Below are 23,174 nucleotides of genomic sequence, written 5' to 3' on the forward strand. Positions count from 1 at the left end.
AAAAAAAAAGAGAGGGAGGGTTTTCATCAAGGGGGAGGACATTCTTAATTTTGGACAGATGGGTGGCATTAGGTGAATAAGAGGAAGGTGGGGGTGGGGGGTGTGGGGGTGAAACCCCCTCACATTCTGTCCATCTAATACAGCAAGTGATTATTTGAAAGTCCCGCCTGTTTTGGTGGGCGCGGTGGGAACTACATTTCCCAGCAGGCCCCGCGCCGGTCCCCCCTGGTTACGGCCGCCATGTTGCCGTTGCCGCGGCGACGCGGAGCGAGGCTCAGGCCGTCGCCAGGGGCAACGGGGCCCAAACGGGAGGAAGGAGGGAGAGAGGAGAGAGAGGCCCTGAGGGTCAGTGTGAGCGGCGCAGAGCCTTATACAGAGAGAGCGTCAGGAGAAGAAGCAGAAGATGGGTCGGGATTACTACGCCGTGTTGGAGGTCACCAAGAACGCGACGGACGCGGACATTAAACGAGCGTGAGTGGAGCGGTGTTTAAGTAGGCCCTCTCTGTGCTGTGCTGTCAGCCTTGTGTCATGGTTACCACTGATGATAACCCTTGCATTTGATTGCAGCGCCGCATCAGGACCAGATCTTCCTCTTGGACCATCGGTGCTCGCGGTCACCTCCCTCCCTCCCTCCCTCCCTCCCTCCGCGGCTGTTCAACGCCCCGAGGCGCTGCCCCACGTGAAGGGCCCCCGGCGCCAAGCGCGGACCCGTTGTTGTTGTTGTCCCACGTCGTCAAGACCCCGCAAAGCGCTTCCCCCGGGAGTGGCCGCAGAGGGTTCCTCGACCGTATTTTGTGGGCGAAACGCGCAGCCAGTTTGCACACAGCAATGGTATTAATAATGGTAATAATGATAATAATAATAATAATAATCCTTGCGTTTGAAATTGTCCAATGTCCCGCAAACCAGGATGGAGTGAGGGAACACATTTATTTGGGGAATTGCCGGCCAGGACACTGGGAGAAAACCCCGAGTCTCTTCAGTCCAAGCCCTGGAGAGGGCTCGATGCGACTCGAACCGACAGAACAACGTCCGACCCCAGAATTGTAGAGAGCACAACCTGGTCAAGCTCCAAAAAGTCCTCTCTGGGCTTCAGCCTGAAGGGACTTGAGGTGTTAAAACAGAAGCGCAACATCAAAATGCAAGGATTATTATTATTACAAGTGTGGAGTCCTGTAGCTCAGTGGTTAGAGCACTCGCCTGGCAAGCGAGAGACCTGGGTTTGATTCCCGGCAGAGGGCGAAACCTTGGGCAAGTTTCCTTACTCCACTCACCTGATAATAATCCCTCAAGAAAAAAACAATCATGATTTGGTCACTCAATCCACGACTGTTTGTGGGTCACTGCTGTGCGCAATTGGCTGCCGCGTTTCGCCTACAAAATATACAGTCAATTCACTTTACAGTATATTCTGTGAAACGCTTTGAGACGTCTCGAAGACGTGAAAAGCTCTATATTAAATGCAAGGACTATTATTATTAATGACATAATAATAATTGACCTGTACATTTGATACACCATCTTTCGCATTGAGAGGACATCCTAAAACACTTCAAGGACTATACTGTAAAGTAGGGTGACCCAATTTTGTAACCGAAATCCGGTGACGTCTATAAAAAAATTTAACTCGCCACAATTCCTAATGCTGGCGATTACTGCAGAAACGTGTTGGATTAATGGCTGTGTTTCTCTGAGTTTATCTATTTTATAATTTTAATGTTCTTGCTCAGTTTGTTGCTGAGCTCAAGACAGGGCAAGTCTGGCCAAGGGCACACTACCTCATCTGGAGACTGTCCCCAGAATTCGAGGACATACTATGTGTTTAAAGTCCCGACATGGGGCTTGAACCCACAATCTTCTGACTCAGAGGTGAGAGTGCTACCAACTTAGCCAGGCTAATATAACAATTCCAGCAGTTGATATACCCTCCAGAAAGTCTCAAAGCATTTCATAAAATGTAGTAACTGTAGTGAACATTGCAGCCATTTCATACACAGCAGCCCCTACAAGATAGTTATGAAGTGAATGCCAAATTTGATCTGGAGTACCATTGACGAGGAGACCGCAGGATACCAGAAACTTTCTTCTGGTTTCTCCCTATGTCTTGGCCAAATAACCCCCAGATAAAATTGGTCATTGACTTAATGGGTGTCTCTTGGCTTCCGCCTATAAAACACACAATCACTACACTTTACAGTAATTTCCATGAAGCAGAGTGAGACATTCTCCCAATGTGGAAGGAGTGCCATCAAATGCAAGAATCATTATTAATAATAAAAGATAAGGGAGCGATAGTCTGAAGCGATAGCTAAAAGATAAGGGAGCGATAGTCTGAAGCGATAGCTAAGCTCATAATGCACTTAACTCAGATTCAGTTATGGGTGAATCTGTTGGTAATTGGGGTTTGGCAAAGGATGTCAAAGTTCAGGGACTCACGGGCCTGAATTTGTTTTCAGTGGGAAGGGCAGGTTGGGGAGGAATGGATATGATTCAGGACTTTAAAACGATGGGAGGAATAGCTGAGGTAGGTATAAACAGGCTTTTCAACTTAGACTGTGAGAGCAGAACAAGCGGCCAGAAGTTGGCTAGAACACCAGGAGAAACTTCTTCACCTTTCCTATAGTGCTGTGGAATCTTTAACATCCACCAGCACAGGCATCGATGAGTCCTTGGTTTAACGTGTCATCTACAGGATGGCACTTTTATCAATGTATCTTATCCCCAGCATTGCATTGAAGATCTCTAGCGGTGCTGGAGAAACAGATTTCTCCCCTGAACCTCCCAACACACACACAACTGGTGGCTGATGTGGGGGTATTGTTGTTCGGAGGGAAAATTACTAAGTATAAAGTAAAGTGGTGATCAAAATAAAGCCCATGGAATTAAAGATAATATATTAGCATGGATTGAAGCGTGGCTAACGGGAAGAAAACAGAGAATAGGGATAAACAGATCCTTCCCAGATTGGCAGGATATGAATAGTGGAGTGCCACAAGGATCAGTGCTTGGACCTCAATTATTTACAGTCTATATCAATGATTTAGATGAGGAAACAGAACTTAACATGTCTAAATTCGTGGCCGATACGAAGCTAGGTGGGAGGATGACACAAGAAGCTGTGAGGATGGCACAAGAAGAATGCAAAAGGAAGTAGACAGGCGAGGTGAGTGGGCAAGAAGGTGGCAGATGGAGTACAATGTAGGGAAGTGTTTCACCTAGGCAATAAAAATAGAAAAGCAGATTATTTTCTAGAAGGGGAGAGACTAGATAGTGTTACTGTTCAGAGGGATTTGGGTGTCCTGGTACACCAGTCACAAAAAGTTAGTATGCAGGTACAGCAAGCAACTAGGAAGGCTGATGCCATGTTGGCGTTCGTTGCAAAAGAGTTAGAGTACAAGAGTAGGGATGTCTTGCTGCAGTTGTATAAGGCCTTGGTGAGACCGCACCTAGAATATTGTGTGAGTTTTGGTCTCCTTATTTAAGAAAGGACATACTCGCCTTAGAGGGGGTGCAGCGTAGATTCACTAGGTTGGTTCCTGGGATGAGCGGGTTGACCCATGAGGATAGGTTGAGTAAACTAGGCCTATATTCTCTAGAACATAGAAGAATTAGACGTGATCTTATAATATTCTTAAGGGTTTGACAGGGTAGATGCCGTGAGACTGGTTGGAGAATCTAAAACTAGGGGTCATAGTCTCAAGATTAAGGGTCAGTCTTTTTGAACTGAGTTGAGGAAACATTTCTTCACTAAGAGGGTAGTAAATTTGTGGAATTCTCTACCCCAGAAGGCTGTAGATGCTCAGTCCTTGAGCATATTCAAGATTGAGGTTGATAGATTTCTAAAGGATAGAGGGATTAAGGGATATGGGGATAGGCGGGGAAATGGAATTAGGTTAGAAGATCAGCCGTGATCTTATTAAATGATGGGGCAGGCTCGAGGGGCTGAATGGCCTACTCCTGTTCCTACCTTTTATGGTCTTAAAGAAGGAGGGAAGAAAACTGGACAACATTTATTTTTGTTTTACAAAGCACTTTTCTTTTTAAGTGGCAGTGACTGCTCCCAATTAAGAGAGCAGGCAAATTAGTTTTCTGAAAATTATGCTCGGTAAGCAACTATGGGGACAAATATAGGTTGATATTCTCTTACATTTTCACACTCGGAGAAGCATCTGTTTAGAGCTTTCTTTGATGTCTATCAAAAATTCTTCAAGTGGCAAATTGCACCAATTTGACCATCAATGGAACACTACTGGTATCACTTCTGTATCACTCTGTTTGCTTTAGGTAAGATACTGTGTGTTGTAACTTCTAAAACGTGGAGGGGTTTATCGAGTTTTTTTGCCTTTACAGGTATCGGAAATTGGCCTTAAAGTACCACCCTGACAAAAACCAGGATCAAGAGGCTGAAGATAAGTTTTTTATAATCGCAGAAGCTTATGATATTCTCAGTGACTGTAAGTATTGTAATAATAAGTAGAAACCGTAGTAAATTCCTGATAATTCAACTCTGGATTAACTTGTCACTACCATTTAAGTCTAACTCATCATTCTGCCAATATCCTGGCCGCTTTTACTGTATTTATATATATATATATATATAACGTATGCCTAACTCACCATTCTGGATAACTCGTCACTGAGCCCTTTCCCCTTGCAGTGATGAGTTATCAAAGAGTCTGTGTCACGGTAAGTAAAAATGCAGTAAATATATGCCTTAAAATCAGTAAAGGTAATAAGGCTGACTGGATGATTGTATAACTACAACAAAACATTTACATATATATAGTCCTGTAGCTTAGTGTTTAGAGCACTCGCCTCACAAGCGAGAGGACCAGGCCAAAATGTTGGGCAAATTTCCTTGCTCCACACACTCTGTTTATAATAAATATAATAATAATAATCCTTGCATTTGATATAGCGCTTTTCACGTCTTCTAGATGTCTCAAAGCGCTTCACAGAATGGAGTGTAAAGTGAATTGACTGCATATTTGTGGGCGAAATGCGGCAGCATTTACAGTCGTGGATTGAAATGACCAATTTATTGTTTTTTTGAGGGATTATTATTAGACGTGTGGAGAAAGGAAACTTGCCCAAGGTTTCGCCCTGCCGGGAATCAAACCCAGGTCTCTCGCTTGCAAAGCGAGTGCTCTAACCACTGAGCTATAGGACTCCACGTGTTTACATAGCAGTACGGAGGAACACGATTGTTAGTCGATTGGCAGATCGCTTTTCTGGGGGTAATAATTCCTTCAAAATAAATTTTAAAAAACTTTGGTCACACAATCCACGACTGTTTGTGGGACACCGTTCGGTGCAATTGGTTGTTGCGTTTCACTTTGAGATGTCTCGAAGACATGATAAGGCACTATATCGAATGCAAGGATTATTATTTTAGTGCCTTTCACATTGAGAGGACATCTCAGTGAGCTTCACACAACTGACTGGGAGCCCGGAGGGGGTTACTAAGAAGGGAAGGGTAAAGGCAACTGAGTAACACAACTCTTATCACTGTTAATGTACGATTCTAATAGCTCTCCAGAATGTACATTTCATCATTGCACTCATAAATTGTCAATTATGATTTTTTCACAACCGCATTGACATGCTGTTGATAGTGGCTTGCCACTTTCTAAACCCAAAAGCTGTGTTATTTAGTGCCTAAATGCAATCTTTAGTGATGATCAGGCTGTGAATTACAGGTGCTGTTCCAGTGGTGATGCATTTGCCTGTCCCTCAGGCAGGGTTAGTAACATCTGGAGCAAGTTTTCTCCTTAATGCTTCTTCAGTTCTAAGCTTTTTGCTGTAAGAGTACCTAACACTGTTAATTAAAGCGCTCTGAGACGCAGTCCAGCGTGGAGGGCACTATATAAATCCAAGTTGTTGTTGTTAAATCAGAAATAATTGGAACAGAATTTTAATTGGAAAGAACATTTGTTTGTTTTTTCAGTGGAAATGTGATATTCAAGTGTGAGCAATAGTTCACCTATGTAAACAATTACGTTTTCTTCCCAGTAAAAAAGAAGGCTACTTATGATAAGTTTGGTGAAGAGGGCTTGAAGGGAGGCATTCCCACTGAATTTGGTGAAACCGGTGCCTGGACCAATGGGTACACTTTTCACGGCAACCCCAAGAAGATCTTCAGGGATTTCTTTGGCGGAGATAACCCATTCGCAGGTACAACTTTCAGATTTAAATAAATTAGTAATTGTAAACTCTACCTCAGTCCACTCCTTTTCCTCATCTATGAACTGACCAGTTTGTAGCCAACAGCATGTCAGCCTCCGTGCAGCCTGGTGTCAGTAGTCCTCAAGGTGCAGTGGGATGCCAGTAATCATTTTTTTTCAAGAGATGGGAGATATGGGAGTACTTGTCAAGATGAGAGTCTCTGTACTGGGGAATGATACACTTTTTACTTTTGCTCACATGTCAAGTTGAATGAAGAGATATAAAAACTCTTTCCCAGTAAAGTGCCTTAACCCCCCCCCGGTCCTCAGAATCTATGGGTTTCATCACAGCCGATTCGAATTATGAGCAATTTCTTTTTGCTGTGGATTCGTAGCTTCTTGGAACTGGATCGAGGCAAGTTGCCAGGCACGTTGGACATCTTCATAAGACAGGCTTAGGTTTGAAAAATGTTACCCGATACAGTTCTAAATATAAAATATTTTCCATTTCTAGTGAAGTCATATCAAAAAGGTTCACCTTTTTTTTTCTTTCAGATGTCGATCGATCGACCTGTGCATTTTCAGCATTTTCTGTTATTTCAAATTCTGACCATTCACTATCTTTCTTTTTAGCTTTTATCTCTTTGACCAAATAGTAGGTCTGGTATTTCAGAAGTGTTCTTTGAAAACCATTTGCGTTGCACTTTGAAATGCAAACCTCTGAAATGCCAGCAGTGAAAGCAAGACTGGCATTTAGAGCTTCCATGCTTTCTCCTTTGATAACTTTAAATAATGCAACAGAATTTAAGTGACAAGTTGCATTATTTTCTTGTACAATTCATTTGAATCATTGTGAAGTGATGTGAATTCAGTTAGAAAGGCTTGAGAGTGCAGTCTATCCTACACCTTAAACAACTGTGCTAAATCCAAAAGCTACACTGGCACAGTTGCACATTACTGTAGATTACTCCATTTGTTCTCTTTCCAGATTTCTTTGATGTGAAAGGAGAGGTAAATATGGGATTTGGCGGTTTACGAGGGAAATCGTTGAAGACACAAGACCCTCCAATAGAACGGGATCTGTATGTTTCTTTAGAAGATTTGTTTCATGGATGTATGAAGAAGATCAAAATTTCACGCAGAGTAAGATATTAATATTATTTTGATCAGCTGCGATCTACATTATGGAAATTGTGGCTTTGTAGTTTTAGAGTTTGAAGTATCAAGTCTCTTAGGATAGTACACTATCACTTAAAAACATTGCCACAGAACAGCTTTATTTATTAAAAAAAAGTCAGCTTTTAGCTTTCCAGTGCTTAATGACCATTTCTGAGAACACAAAGCCAGCATAAGTACCTCGGCATTCATTGTTTGGTTCAGGTAGGCATTTTCTATTCTCAGGACAGACTTGAAGTGAGAGTATTGTTCGTTTTCTAAAATGATTTGTTACTTATTTGTAAGTACAGTCAATACACGGTTTTGTTATAAAAATAGGAACTCTTTTGTTAAATAAATTATTTTTGTTTTATTGTTTTGATCAGGTTATGAATGAAGATGGCCACACTTCCAGCATTAAGGATAAGATCCTGACTATCATTGTTAAACCAGGCTGGAGGGAAGGAACTAGAATCACATTCCCCAAGGAAGGGGACCAGGTAGCTGGATTGTACTAATGGATAAAACTCAATAGTATCAGCTAAGCTTAGAAAAGAAGATGATCCAAACAAAAAAAGTCAGCCTGGCTCATTTGGTGGTATTCCCACCTCAATAATAATTCTTGCATTTGATATAGTGAGTTATCACAGCTTCAAGACGTCTCAAAGCGCATCACATAATAAACCGTAAAGTGAATTGACTATATTTTGTGGGTGAAACGTGGCAGTCAATTGTCCCCAGCAGTGTCCACTTTATTATTTTTGGGGGAGGAATTATTACCTATCCGCTAATCATCCAACAACCAGAGGCTGTTTACTGCTCAGTAAACAGAGGTGTGTGGAGTAAGGAAACTTGCCCAACGTTTCGTCCTGCCCAAGAATCAAACCCAGGTCCTCTCGCTTACGAGGCAAGTGCTCTAACCAATACCTTACAGGACTCCACCTTAATCAGGATACTGGAAGAATCACTATTATCTTCATGACTAGTCTCATGGATGGATTTTTAACACGCAGTTGAACAAGCAATTGGGCTTCGATTTAATTTCTCAGTGCCCCCTCAGTACTGCTCTGGAATGTCAGTTTGGACTCGAGTCCTAACATGGGCTTGGGACCTAGAACCTTCTGACAGAGGCAGGACCCAACTGAGCCAAGTTGACACTTTAATGGACTAATCACTATTCATGGAGTGAATGCACTGTTTCTGCACTCTAAAATATCTTGGCATAAATTAAAGATGACGTAAAAACCACTGGGCGGCAGTGATCCCCTCCAAGGAAGTGGTATCTTCTGTTCAGACCTGGATTGCAACATTTTTGATATTACCTTGAGGTGAGTTTTATTCTAAATCCCGCCCCCTAATGCAGCCCTCTAACCTATTTTGTTTGGAGAATATCTGTTTTTGAGAGTTGATCTTCTCTGACAGAGCTGAACGATACTATCCCGCATGTAGGGTGTTATATAAAATGCAAGTTGTTGTTGATGTGGATAAAATCCCTGCTGTCCAAAATCCAGGAATAATTTACTGTTGATCCAACCTGAGGTTTCAATAGAAAACATTTCCAAGAATGCATAGCACTCGGCCCAGCCAGTCCGGGACAGTGTTTATACTCCACACGTGTCTCCACCCATTCCTTACTCTTTCCCATACGCTTCTAATCCCATCTCCTTCGTATGAAGGTCCAGCTTCCTTTTGAATGCAACTATGTTGTCTGATTCAACCACTGCTTCAGGCAGCGAGTTCCACAGTCTCACTATCTTATCCTCTGTGTGAAGTAGTTCCTCCTAAATTCTCTTTTAGATCCCCTAACTACACTCTTATACTTCTGTCCTCTGGTTACCAGTGGAAACAACCCATTTATGCCAACCTTATTAAACCCTTTTAGAATCTTAGACACTTCTATTGGGTCCTCTCTTAAACGTCTCTGCTCCAGTGAAAAAGGCTGATGCATTGGCAGATCAACGCTAGTAAACAAATATTCTACAAATAAAATAAGTTAGAAGCCTCACGAGGCACCAGAATTTACAATAGTACTCCCCTCAAGAGAATGCCAACGGTAGCAGTGAATGAGGTCTGAATGGAAGATTCCATTCCCTGAGAGGGGAGCACTGCCACCCAGTGGTCTGTATATCAGTGAATTTAACACAACGATGGGTTTAAAACGTTGCAGACTTTACCTCTATCATTCAATGATTCAACGTCAATGAGTTGTTTTTGAAGGAGCTGTCTATTATAAATAGGGTTTATAAACCAAACTTACTATCTTAGTGACCTGGATGCAAACCTTTCGCAGTGTCACCTTTACTATGGCAACTGCTATAATGGGCTACAAAATATAAGCAGGACTGACTGAGCTCCTCACCTCACTGCAGCAGATCTGCCTTTTTTGGAGTCCAGAGGCATCATATCGAACAGCATTGCATTTTATGCTTGAGACTGGGGGAGGGGAGAGGAGAGAATACAAATTAGAAACCTTTCTCAGAAAAGTAAGATTGGTATTGGGCTCCGGAGGGGATAGGGACGAGAGGAAACCACACCAAGCAGTGATCTCATTAATTATTTCTGTGCTGCACGGCTTTCCAGAATGTTACAAACAATAAATAAAGGCAATGTGAGCGCTCATTTGGGCTGAGTCACAGAGGTTGTTAAGGGCCATATCCTCCAATAAAGATTATGTTTTTATGCCTTTCAGGGTATTAATAAAATTCTGTGCCAGATTTCTTTTTGCTGTGCATCTATCCCTGTCATGACACCAAAATGACTAGTTTTAATTACACTGAGAAATCTGAAAAGCAAGAGCGCAATATATAAATTAGACCCAACATGTAGTCAGGCAGAGCAATGTAATTTTAATTTCCCTTGTGAGCAACACTAGGATAGTAATTTTTTAAAAATCCTGGGTCTGATGAGATCCTACATATTTCTTAACAATAATAATCCTTGCATTTGATATAGCACCTTATCACATCTTCGAGACGTCTCAAAGAGCTTTACAGAATATACTGTAAAGTGAATGCACTGTATATTGTGTGAAGCGCTTTGAGACGTCTCGAAGAGGTGATAAGGCGCTATATCAAATGCAAGGATGATGATGATTATTATTATTTGGTGGGTGAAACAACACAGTGAATAAAATGTTCCTTGCCAACATGTGAAACACAAGCAGGTCATTCTGCCCACACGCCCATCCCCATCTCTCCTCTACGGTGAGAGAAAGTACCACTGCTTTGTGTAACTGGGACCGGCCTAACCTTTAAAGGTTTGCTTGCAGGGCTCAGGACAAGTCTAAACTTCCAAATTTGCTTAGGATTACTGCAGATTGGCCAGGCATATCGCCTTGGAGGCAGTTCAGTGCCAGGGAGATGCTGCTCAGTTTCCATTCCTTTACACTTCTGAGGATATATTCCTCTGTGAAATTGCACTACGTTAGCTCAATTTCAGATTGTAGATTTCATTCTTCAGATTGAGAGACCACAAACCTTAATCTAGCTGCAAGTTTTACATTTTTTTGATGTAAGAATTAAATTTGGTCACAATTTATAAATTCGCTCACCACATTCTTTGAAAACCTGTCACAAATGGCTAACTTTCTCCCAACCCAATAATAATGTAAAAAGAGTAAATGGAATGCTCCTACAGCCGAGAGACTGAAATCTTTGCTTCTAAATGTCGTTTGGGTGATGCCAGTCACATCTGCACTAACTGTCAGGCTTGAGACACTGTTTGATATTCATTCCTATTGAGCACTCAGCCATGGGCCTGAGTCCCATGTTGCCTGACATTCACATTCACCTATCATGCTGTATGGGAAGAACTGCTTTACTTTCTGGTCCCTGTTTATTATAAAGCAATGTCTTTCGAAGAAGTGTTAAATGACAGATTTTTATAGATTGTTTAAAAAACTGCAGATTTGTATTCATTGGCAAATCTTTTGTGCATGTTAACAGAGCTGAGAAAGATTATTTCCAAAATTAATCCTTATATCCAGAACGCAAAGCTTTTTTGCATTCATGTACCCAGCCTCAGGCAATATGCTTGTTTTCAGAAGCTGACACTTGTTACTAATTAAAAACTGTTATTGTATTAAAATAGAACAAAGCCAAACTTTGCTAAGATGATAATTTAAAAATATATATTTTGTTGCATGCAGGGGCCAAACAACATTCCAGCAGACATCATATTTATTTTGAAACAGAAACCGCATGAACGATTCTGCCGGGAAGGGAACGATCTCATTTACTGTGCTCCTATTTCCCTCGCAAAGGTATGTGAGTGTTCAATGATACCCAAAACAAGGAATTCATGCAGTACATCAGCAGGATGTAGCGTAGTGGTTAGAGCACTTGCCTCACAAGCGAGAGGACCCAGGTTCGATTCCGGGCAGGGTGAAACCATAGGCAAATTTCATTACTCCACACGTCACTGTTTACCTAGCAATAAGTAGGAACCTGGTCGTTAGGCGATTGGTGGATTGCTAACTGGGGGTAATAATCCCTCAAAAAAATCATTGAATCCACAACTGTTTGTGGGACACTGCTGTGCGCAATTGGCTGCTGCATTTCGTCCACAAAATAATCAATTCACTTTATAGTATATCCCCTGAAGCGCTTTGAGACGTCTCAATCACGCGATAAGGCTCTATATTAAATGCAAGGATTATTATTATTATTATGTTTTCTCTGACAGGGTAATGATTTTTCAGGCTACTTCAATAAGTCCTTTTTAAATTTCAGTAAAATTTATGGAATCATAGAATGTACAGCAATAGGCCATTCAGCCCAAGTGTCCAATGGTGTTTTACATGAACCAACTTATCTAGTCCCATTTTCCTTGCTCCCCATATCCTTTCAGATGCAAATGTGTTAATTATTAATATTTTTTTCCAAGTAGCTATCTAATTCAATCTTAAAACAATTTTATGGTCTCTGCTTCAAAAACCTTATTATTAGAGTAATTAAACTGTTTCAATGTGCTTTTTTTTGGCAGCGAAGGCTTCTAAAGATCAAAATTAGAATCATTAATCATGTCATTATTATAATCCAGGACAACAGACCTGATTGAATTTCTATGTTTTCACATAGGTTGTACACTTATAAAGTATAGTAACAATAATAATACAAGCATTTGATATAGCGCCTCATCGCATCTCTGAGACTTCTCAAACAATAAGAACAGTAATAACAGGAAAGCAGGGCTTTGTGAAATCAAAAAAGACCATATTAATTTGTATGCAAGTGTCATTTTCAAATTGAGAACATCTCAAAATGCTTCATAGAATAATATTCTGCCAAGAGTAGTGACTGTATTTTGTAGGCAAAGCAGCAGCCACCAATCTGTGCACAACAATGTCCCACAAACAGCCATGAATCCTGTAGCTCAGTGGTTAGAGCACTCCCCTTGCAAGCGAGAGACCTGGGTTTGATTCCCGGCAGGGTGAAACCTTAGGCAAGTTTCCTTATTCCACACGCCTGATAATAATCCCTCAAGAAAAAAAACAATGATTTGGTCACTTCAATCCATGACTGTTTGTGGGACACTGCTGTGTGCAATTGGCTGCCGCGTTTCACTCACAAAATGTTCGGTCAATTCACTTTACAGTCTATTCTGTGAAGCGCTTTGAGACATCGAGAAGACGTGACAAGCGCTATATCAAATGCAAGGATTATTATTATTATAATCACCCAGATAAAATGATCATTCACTTCATAATAATAATAATAATCCTTGCATTTGATATAGCGCTTTTCACGTCTTCTCAACGTCTCAAAACGCTTCACAGAATAGACTGTAAAGTGAATTGACCGTATATTTGTGGGCGAAACTAGAATTATTGGTCAGGACACCAGGAAAAACTCCCTTCTCTTTTCAAATAGTACCATGTGATCTTTACCATCCACCTGAGCAGGCAGATGGGGCCTCGATTTAACTTATCCAAAGGACGGCACCTCCGACAATGCAGCACATCCCCAGCATTGCTTTGGAGTGTCAGCCATGTCAGTTCAAAGTCCTGACGTGGGGCTTGAACCCATGTCCCTCTGACTCTGAGACAAGTGCGCTATAAACTGAGCCAAGCAGATCTCTTCTTATCTCTCATACCCCCATTTTAAAATATCCAGATTGCAGAAAGTGGGGAATAATTGTAAATAATATGTATAGAAACTATAAGAGCCAGAACTCTATGGAATACATGGTTGTCTCATTTACATGGAATACATTTAACAAATATAAGTTAATAACAACCTGAGTGGAAAAGGCTCAGAGAGTCAAGAAAAAAATGAAATAGCCGTGTGCTATCTCTCATTCCGAGTGAGCACAAGCTTTAACTAGGGCAACTCCTTAGAGTGACGACTCAAGGTATTTTGTAGGGTCAACAGTGCAAACTGGCCTGCACTGAGATCTGACCTAGATCCCACAGCAACACCTACAACCACAATGTAATTACTTTGTTTGCAGTCTTCTCTATCTCTAATTATCTTAGCTTTTTTTCACAAATGTTGTTAATAAAATAAAGTGTCATTCTTGACATTTATTTCTAATGGGAGAAATTCTGATTTCAGGCTTTGACAGGTTATACTGTGGAAGTTGAGATGCTAAATGACAGATTTCTCAGCATCCCAATCAATGACATTGTCCAGTAAGTATTCCTGAACTGCACTCATTCCATGCTCTTCCGTTAGACAGCTGTAGAGGACAAGAAACACTGCTTCCATTGTAAAGTAATAATCCCTAAAAAAAAAACAATTGGTCACTTCAATCCACGGCTGTTTGTGGGACGGTGCTGTGCGCAATTGGCAGCCGCATTTCGCCCACAAATAATCAGTCAATTCACTTTACAGTCTATTCTGTGAAGCACTTTGAGACATCTAGAAGATGTGAAAAGCGCTATATCAAATGCAAGGATTATTATTATTAAAGTGGCATGGGAACTTGATGATGAAGTGTTTTTCCTGTACACAACAACCCTTTTGCATCCAAGAACTTTCCCTTTACATTTCTGAAAGGGAATCTGGACATTTGTAGTGTAATGACAAGCTGCATATCTATGGAACATGTGATGCCATACTGCGAGTGGTACAATGAAGAAAACTATTTATTTTCACAGTCTTGACTTCCGAATTAATGACTGCAAAAGCCAGGCAAAGAACCTAGAAGTTGTGTGACTTTGTCCATGGCCTCCTACCTCTCCGACCTACTATCCCCCTACTTACCTGCCCGTACCCTCCGTTCCTCTGGCTCCGGTCTGCTCCACATCCCGAGCCCCAACCGCCCTACCATCGGTGGCCGGGACTTCAGCCTCTCAGCCCCGAGGCTCTGGAACTCCATCCCCCAGTGCCTTCGCCGCCTCCTCCCTTTCCTCCTTCAAGGCCGCCTTCAGCTCCCCTCTCGACTCTCTACCCCCTCCTCGCTCCCTCCCTTCCCTCCCCTCACCCTGACCATTTCCCCCCTGCTTGGGTCCCGACCCAATTGTCCAGCGCCTTGGGACGTCCTCCCGACGTGAAAGGCGCTCTACAAATGAAATCTTGTTGTTGTTTCATGGTTCCAATACGCTTATTTTGGTAACGTTGATCCGGACAATAAGTTTCTAAGTTTTTGTACAGGGTACTTTGCTTTGCCTTCCTCACCCTACCCACCCCACCATCGATGGGTGGACCTTCGGGGTTTCTGCCCACAATCTCTAGAACTCTCTCCTAGAGACCCTCAAACTCGCTCCCTCCTTCACCTTAACCAAGATCCGGCTTAAGATCTATCTCTTTGATCATGCCTTCAGTCACTTTTCCCCTCCCCACTCCCCTCGGCTCAGGTGCCAAACTGGTATTGTTACTGGTAAGATCCTCACTCTTGTGTTCAAATCTATTCACTCCCTGGCATCTCCCTATCTCTCTGACCTCTTCACTCCCCAATCCACCACCTGGTGCCTCCACTCAACTGCCTCCTGCTCGTCCCTCGCACCCTCCGTCCCACCATTGGAGGTCGCGCTTTCAGCCACTACACCCTGAAACTCTGGAACACTCTCCCTCCCACTCTCCCTCCCCTCTTTCAAGTCCAGCCTGAATAGTTTCCTGATCGACCGTGCTTACGGCCACCTCCCCACGGCTCAGAGTCAGACTACGCCACTGTTAAGCGCTCTGAGACTCTGTCCTGCGTGGATGGCGCTATTATAAGTGCAAGTTATTGTTGTTATTAAACACCTTGGGACATCCTCCTGACTTGAAAGGCAGTGAGTAAATGTAAATTTATATTGTATTAATATAGTATCCTTCACATTGCAAGGATATCTCAAAGTGTTTCACAGTATTTACTGTGAAGTGTATATTAAAAAAATTATATACTAACATGAGGCAAGAAAGGGATAGTTGGATTGCCAGAAGCTGGTTTGTAAAGGATCAAGGGAACAGATGGTAGGTATTTCTTGCATCTGCAAAGTACAATTACATTCATCATCAGATTGCTTTGGAAATGATCTAAGAGCTAAAGGAAGGGGTCTTTCACAATTGCTGTGCTGTGGCATCTCTCCAGATTCGAGTATTTCTGGGCAGTCAATCACAAAGCAGAAAGGCTTCACTTGTGCAGCACAGAACAATAGATGTGCTTATGGTATTTTTTTTTTAATCTTTGGAGGTTTATTAGTTAGCCTTTATTTACCGAGCTTCAATGATTAAAATGTTTCCGAAAAATGAATGTGCACATTAAACAAAGGTGCAAATGGAATACCAATGATGAGATTCACTTTGAACACACAGTACAAGTAACATACCCTGAAACAGGATGCTGACAAATCTGTGGGGAATATGATTTCTTGCACAGTAAAATGCAGATACAACAGTCGGAATCAATCTGTAGACATGTTAAAATAGTGTTAGAATCTCAACATTTTTATTGATTACAAGTTGCTACAGAATTATTTTTTAAAATGTGTTCAATAATAATGTGCTTTATGTTTCAGTCCCTATTAACTCTTTACATAAATTATGGGATAATTTCAGAATATTGCACTTATGGCAGTACATTATTATTTCAAATAACAACTTGCAGTTAAATAGTGCCGTTGATGTAAAAACATCTCAAACAAAGGCACTTTATTGAGAGGCACTTTACGGTTGTAACTTTGATAATATATTGTGAAAGTGAGTTAGCTTACATTACAAAATTTCAATGTCTCGATCGGGTAAAATTTGCAACATTTCATTGCATTTTTAATAGTGTAGTTTTGCATTTGTGAGGTATCTAACTGGTACCATCCTTAGGCAGGGGTGACATTCTCACTGATTTGATTTGTGAGTCAGGCAGGTCCCCTACTCTGTTGATGACAGACCACGCAGGACTTGAAGCAGTTCCCGTGCCCAAGGATTCTTGCCACTTAACCTTTCAAGCCAAAGCCCTAATGGGTAACATGCCCCAAGCTGCAAATCCAGAGGGAAGTTTGCTAATGTTAACAGTGGCAAAGGAGAGAGTGTGTACTCTATCCCACACAAAGGGAAATTTCCATCCCTACGTGAAACTCTCAATCTGGCTTGGACACTCTTAGACATGGTAATGGGCTTCCGTGTATGTCAGGCTGACCAAAACAAAATCAATATCCATATTTGAATCAATTAGGGCAAAATTATCAAATGATTTCAACTCTGAATTTCCCTGCAATCTTGGGACAGTGATTGGCTCCATAGGAATCTTATTTAAACCTTTATTTGAATTTCAGTTGCCACCATAATTTTGAGACAAGCGGTTACAGTTTCTCCCGCTACACCATGTGAAGCTGATTTTACAGAATGCCAGAGATTTAAGCTGAGATTCTATTTTCAGTTGATAGAATCCACTGTCCTCTATGAACAGAAGTACTGAGAGCTTTGACCTCTGACTTTGGGGCCGAAACAGCTTCAAACCCTTCCAGTAGTGCAGTGAGAGGTGGCTGAATGGTTTACGCTGAACCCTCCAATGATATTAACATCTGTGTTTCTGCTACATTTTGTAATATTTATATGGGGAGTTTCATTTTGTTTTTTTTGGTTACCAGTAGCAGTTGTTAAGTGCTATGAGATGCTGCCCTGCTCGAAGGGTGCTATACAAATGCTAGTTGCTGTTGTCATAAATACTCTAAAGTGTAGCTGAATATTAGGGGCCAAAATGCTTCTAATTTTTGATACGGAACACCCTCCCGTTCAGCGACTGTGGTGTCTTGCTTATTGATTGATAATATCCAATTGCTTAGTGGAAAAATGAATGTATATTGTGTTGTGTGGTCAAGGTTATAAAATTCCTTTAGCTAAAACAGAAGTCTCTGGGAACACTCAGCAGGTCAGGCAGCACCCGTGGAGAAAGGAACGTGAGTCAACTTATCTGCTGTATTTTGTGCGTTCTTTTTTCCTTTAGCTAAATTTAATACTTTCAATAAAAATTCATGAGCATTGAGTTGCAATTATGTTATAAATGATAAAGTTTAACATTTTAAATGCAAGATTGAAATCAGTAATGGAATATATTGGTTCAGAAGGTTAGTGGGTGTATAACATTTGATGTTAACCTTTCAAATCTTTTTTCATCACAAGTAACTCTGTGGGCTCACTTATTCAGAAAGAAACAAAAACTAAAATATTAGACAATTATTCATCATTGCTTTATATTTCTGGAGCCTTGCCTGCATATTAATAATGGTTCACATGCCAGTAACTCTTAATCCTGATTTAAATCATCATCTGAAAAGTTCCCTCTGGAACAAAATAGGATTATACTTTTCTAAAAATATACTGTAAAGAGCTCTAGTAATAATGTTTATTTTCTTTTTCCAGTCCTAAATACTGTAAAGTGGTACCAATGGAAGGAATGCCCATCACCCAAATTGCCACAGATAAAGGAAACCTTATTATCCAGTTTGACATAATTTTCCCAGAACAACTCACCCCCCAAAAGAAGAAGATGATTAATAAAGCATTGCAGCCATGACGAGTCAGCAGCAAGCAGGAGCTCTACTAATTCTCTCCAGATATGCTTCTCTCAGTGTCTATTTACAATGTGCTTATTCATTTATAACAAAGTGTATAGAATTTATAAAGTCATTTCTGAAAAATGCTTCGCTGGTTGGACTCTATTTGCATCGAGGATCAGAAAAACTACATAGTTTTTTCTCTGTGGCTGAATCACATTACATTCATGGTAGTACTGTTTAGAGTATGTGCAACATAACTTGAGGCTCAATCCCTTGATAATTGAGTAAATTATTCCTCATCTTTTTTCAAAGATAACAGAGGGTTAAGAGTTTTAGGATTGGCAGAGTCTGCGCTGGGCAATTTGGTGTCTTTGTAGAAACGCATTTTACCATAATTGTGGCAGATGAGAGATGATCCAGTTGATGGTGTGGTCACAGCAGGCTGACACTCCTTCCTCTGTCTACTTTTCTCTTCATCAGAATCCCAGTTTATCCAAAATCAACTCCCTGCCTGCATATGAATTGCAGATCAATATACTTTACATATTTCAAATAGCAGAATTCAGGCACTTGAATGACTTAGTGAGTGAAGCTATCATTTTGGACACATGTGATGGGTGGGCATTAGAGTGGGTATTCTGGATGAGATTTTATGGACCAAAGGGCCTTCTTCATCCAAACCAATTTTGTGAGGTATTGGAGTTTTCAGCTTGCACTGAGTTAGTTGATCTCAGTTGCAGCAGCAATGGAGGTGGGTGGTGGGGATGGCAGAGTGTAAGACAAAGTACTAGTTTGCCTCAGGCCAAGATAATAATCCTTGCATTTGATATAGCACCTTAGCAGGGAGAATGTAAATTTATATTGCATGACACTTCGATGGTGCCGTCAGCTGCAGGATTGGACTTGGCTGCATTACAGTGAAATAGCCTCTCAACATTCACGGCACATTTTCTCACATAAATGAGGTGCAAAGAGATTTGCCAGGATCTGTAAAACCATATCCCAACATGGGTTCAGGGAAGAGTGAAAACTTTAAATCAGTTGGTCTGTAAAAGATACAACTAGCAGAATGATCTTAAAACAGTCCAAAATGTCAGCGCCATCTTAAGTGCAGTTCTGATTTAAACATTTGGGGCTAAAATATGTGATATTTAAAGCATTACTTATGCCTTATAGTACACCTGTGGTCACCTCTATTTCTGCTCCTGGCTCAGCATCAACTTAATCTCTCCTTTCCCCTCCACCCACTTCTCTCCTAGTTCAGTGACCAGCCTCATCTCTGAAATACATGGAGATATTACTCTGGGTGAAGAGTGCTATGTAAATGCAAGTTGTTGTTGACCACCAATCTAGTTGACCACAAGGTGTCAGTGAAGTGAATTATTTCTGCTTCAGTGACCACAATTGTAAATTCTAGGACTTTACAAGTACTTTCCAAAAGCATCTCTGCTCAGTTATTTTCCAGGGTTCATCTGTCAAGAAGGGGGCAAATCAGTGCACTCCTCAGCCAAACAAATAACTTTTAAACTGATCGGGACCTCGGGAGTAATCAGTAGAATAAAGGTAATATTTGACAGGGTAGAAAGCAAATTGTGCTGCAACCTCCTTTGGTAGATTAACCCTAGAAAAATCAATATTAACAGCAATAACAAATAAATAAGGTAATAAAATAACCTAGAAATTGCTTTTAAGGCTATAATACAAGCACACCTCACTTCAGTCATATCAATGATGACGGCAACCATCTGGTTTTATCCTGACATGAAAGGCGCTATACAAATGCAATTTTGTATTGTATTTACAGAGGAAGAGTCCCATCCTCTGAGTGGAATGAGCCATCACTTAGTCATTTATGCCAACATAAAGTAACAAGGAACACTGAATACATCACAATATGTACCCTTTGCCAAGAGCTGTAATGGTTGTAAACTGCATCCAGGTTACTAAATCCGATTCTATAAGCTTTTTGGCAAATTAAAATATTGGCCAGATTCCCACTCCAGAACTGCATCCAGCGACTCCGCATGGAGCTGTACAAGTGGTGGATTTCTTGCCAAGCTCGGGTTCAGCCCATCTCGACAATGCCTCACACAAAGTCTCCCAAGTCTAATCCAAGTCCGCACATGAATAATGGCTCCTTGAGAGAGATACCAGAGTGCATTTATGGGACCCACCGACAGAAGACAAACATCAAAGAGCAAGAAAAATGATGCAAGATTAAAAACCCACATAGATCTAACAAATGCAAAATAATTTCTCTCACCGGCCATCTGTACATGAAACCTACCATAGAGACAACTAAATACAAGTATCACCTTGATAGCAAATGTATTGTGCAAAACCATGAAGATTTATTTTAAAAAAAGCTTAGTTGCAGCCCTCAACCACAGTGGAAAGACTTGAATTGCAGCAATGTTTGGAAAGGCATAGTTGGTACTTGGAGCCAGATTCCTGCTCCTAATCTCAAAAGGAAACAGTCATACAGTAATGACTAGATTTACCTTTTCAACCTGATCCTATTATTTATATTCCTGTTTGGTTCTATATTCTCAAGAGGATGGAGTTCAAAAACCCTGTCTCTGCCTTCAAAGCCCTCCATGGCCTCACCACACCCCATCACTGGGACCTGCTAACCCATATCGATCTGTCCATTCACTCCACTCAGTGGGCTCTGGCCTGCTCCACGTCCCCCTCATCAACCACACCTCCTATACCTACCCTCCACCTCTCCTGATCCCAAACCCCAGCTCGGGTCCAAATCCCCGACTGCTCAGCATCTTGGGACATCCTCGCAACGTGATAAGATGCCATACAAATGTAATTTGTTGTTACAAAAACAGAAGTTGCTGGGAACACTCAGCAGGTCAGGCAGCATCTATGGAGAAAGGAATGTGAGTCAACGTTTCAGGTCCACGATCCTTCGTCAGAACGGCTGAGGGTGTAGTTGTTGTTAAGCAAATCTTGACAAAGAAATTACGCATTGAACAGCTGCTCAGTATATAAATCGAAAGTGTTCATTTAAAGTTTAAACCAAAAAACATATTAAAAAATCCACACTTTAGAATGAGAACCAGTTTATTAATTTCAGAGGCAACATGGATACTAATGGAGTGTTTTAATAATCAACAGTTTTATTAAAACCTATCAAAGTCAAGCACTGCCACTCCAGACTGCATGGTACTTTGCCTCACAGTGAAATTCAGCTCAAATTGATTTAAGACATTTATTTTCCTAGGAACGATTTGTATTAAAAAAAAAGCTTATAGTGGGGCAGGGAGAGGGAGGACAGAGAAGTAAAACATCTACAATAGATTCAATGTACCGTTATAATAATCTGGATAGGTGATAAAATTACCTTAACCATTCTGTATTAAGCAGCTAATTTTGGTTTACCCGTTCAGATTATAATTCAGAGAAATTCACCTTCATTTCATAGAAAAATAGGAAGAAATATTTGCTGAGACAATGCACGTCAGTCCTAAGTAACATAACTATTCAAGGCACATCAAATGGTTTGGTTACTAAAATACAGTATAAACAGGCTGGAATACATTGAACAATTATATATCAAATACAACAAACCAGAAGTTAAAATACCATGCAATGCAGACAATGGCACAAGTTGCGAAACCCTGGCTTCTTTCTAAGATTTCTGAAACCTACTCAACGCTATTACTTTGAGCAAATATCCAAACTGCAAACTTCTGGGAAAGAGGTAGGGAATTAAGGCCTTGCTATTGTTATACAGGTTGTGCAAATGCAATAGGCAAACTAAGCAACATTCATGTTCACAGAGGAGAGTTCATTATGAGAATCTGGCTGTCATCATAGCTCGTTTCAGTTGTTCATAGGTGACGAACATCACCACATTCCATGACCCCAGACGTAGAAATGATGGCATGAACCTGAAATGAGAAGAAAGATGTATTGAGAATGAACCTGTATACATGGGACGTTTTCTGTGCCTAGCTCAGTAGGAGTCGGAAGGTTGTAAGTTGTATAGCGCCCTTCATGCGGGGGTAGTGTCCCAGAGCGCTTAGCTCACAGTCTGAGATGACGCTCCAACGCAGTGCTGGAGGAACGCTTTATCACTTGAGGTGCCATCCTTTAGACACAACAACAACAGAGCGGTTAACAGTGGCGGAGCTTGACACTGAGCCGGAGGGAGGTGACCAAAGGTCGAAGAGGAAGGATTCGAAGTTGGGCAAGAAGGAAGCAAGTCCGAGAGTTCCATAGTTTGGGGGCGTAGTGGCTGAAAGCACAGCCACTGATGGTGGAGTGGAGGGGAGACAACTGAGCTAAGGAGGTGGGTAGTGGAGTGTAAACAGGTCAGAGAGTTAGGGAGGTGCCAGGGCATAAAGCGATGAATGCGCAAGTGTGAGGATCTTGAAATTGATCCTTTCTGCAATAGGGAGCCAGTGAAGCCCGGCAATTACTGGATGATGGGGATACAAAGTTTGGTGCAGGCGGAGTTTTGAATTAATTGGATTTATGAATGGTGTTGCTGTGGAGACATTAAAATGACAAGTGATCCTCATTTGAAACAAATGGGATCTACACTGAAATTGCATCATAAGTAAATTAGTGAAGCAGGGCTTCAGGTAGTTAGTTATAGCAGGGCTGCACGGTATTTTAAAACGCCAGTAAATGGAAATTGCCAGCCTACATCAGGACGTTGTGCAATATCGCGCACTTAAAATAGAAAGAAGCTATTATACAATTCAATACATTTGAGCACATGTTAAACAAGTCGAACCATATGGGGTGGAGAGTTAGGAGGAATATTGAATAGCTGTAGTGGAGTCAATGTAACTGGCAGTCTGCATAGGTGATGAGTTACAGGGCAAAACCTTGGGCAAGTTTCCTTACTCCACACAGAGCCTAATAATAATCCCTCCAAAACCCAAAACAATAATAAATTGGTCATTTTCAATCTA

General features: G+C 41.2%; 2 protein-coding genes and 1 non-coding gene across 7 annotated transcripts in view; 2 read left to right on the plus strand and 1 right to left on the minus strand.

Moving 5' to 3' along the window:
- Positions 1 to 275: 275 nt before the first annotated feature.
- Positions 276 to 18,380, plus strand: dnajb13 (DnaJ heat shock protein family (Hsp40) member B13). Of its 4 annotated transcripts, XM_007891179.2 has the most exons (8): positions 276 to 471; positions 4,351 to 4,454; positions 6,013 to 6,174; positions 7,153 to 7,307; positions 7,706 to 7,819; positions 11,467 to 11,580; positions 13,874 to 13,950; positions 18,101 to 18,380. In XM_007891179.2, exons 1-8 carry the CDS (start codon positions 404 to 406, stop codon positions 18,252 to 18,254), a joined length of 948 nt encoding a protein of 315 aa, XP_007889370.1. In that variant the 5' UTR covers positions 276 to 403; the 3' UTR covers positions 18,255 to 18,380. The 4 variants fall into 4 exon arrangements, with proteins under 4 accessions (XP_007889370.1, XP_007889371.1, XP_007889372.1 ...); XM_007891180.2 differs by lacking the exon at positions 11,467 to 11,580; XM_007891181.2 differs by lacking the exon at positions 13,874 to 13,950 and having other exon boundaries at positions 18,101 to 18,160.
- trnaa-ggc lies at positions 1,172 to 1,244 on the plus strand. Its single transcript has one exon. It is a non-coding gene; the product is annotated as a tRNA-Ala (tRNA).
- Positions 18,381 to 21,294: 2,914 nt separating the features above from the next.
- ucp2 (uncoupling protein 2) overlaps positions 21,295 to 23,174 on the minus strand; it is a 31,287-nt gene continuing 29,407 nt past the window's right edge. For both annotated transcript variants that reach the window (XM_042334199.1, XM_007891177.2), the window contains one exon: positions 21,295 to 22,142. In XM_042334199.1, coding sequence (XP_042190133.1) covers positions 22,043 to 22,142 — 100 coding nt within the window. In that variant the 3' untranslated portion in view covers positions 21,295 to 22,042. The remainder of the gene's footprint in view (positions 22,143 to 23,174) is intronic.

This window comes from Callorhinchus milii, unplaced genomic scaffold (assembly GCF_018977255.1).
Source record: "Callorhinchus milii isolate IMCB2004 unplaced genomic scaffold, IMCB_Cmil_1.0 Scaffold4, whole genome shotgun sequence".
Classification (NCBI taxonomy): Eukaryota; Metazoa; Chordata; class Chondrichthyes; order Chimaeriformes; family Callorhinchidae; genus Callorhinchus; species Callorhinchus milii.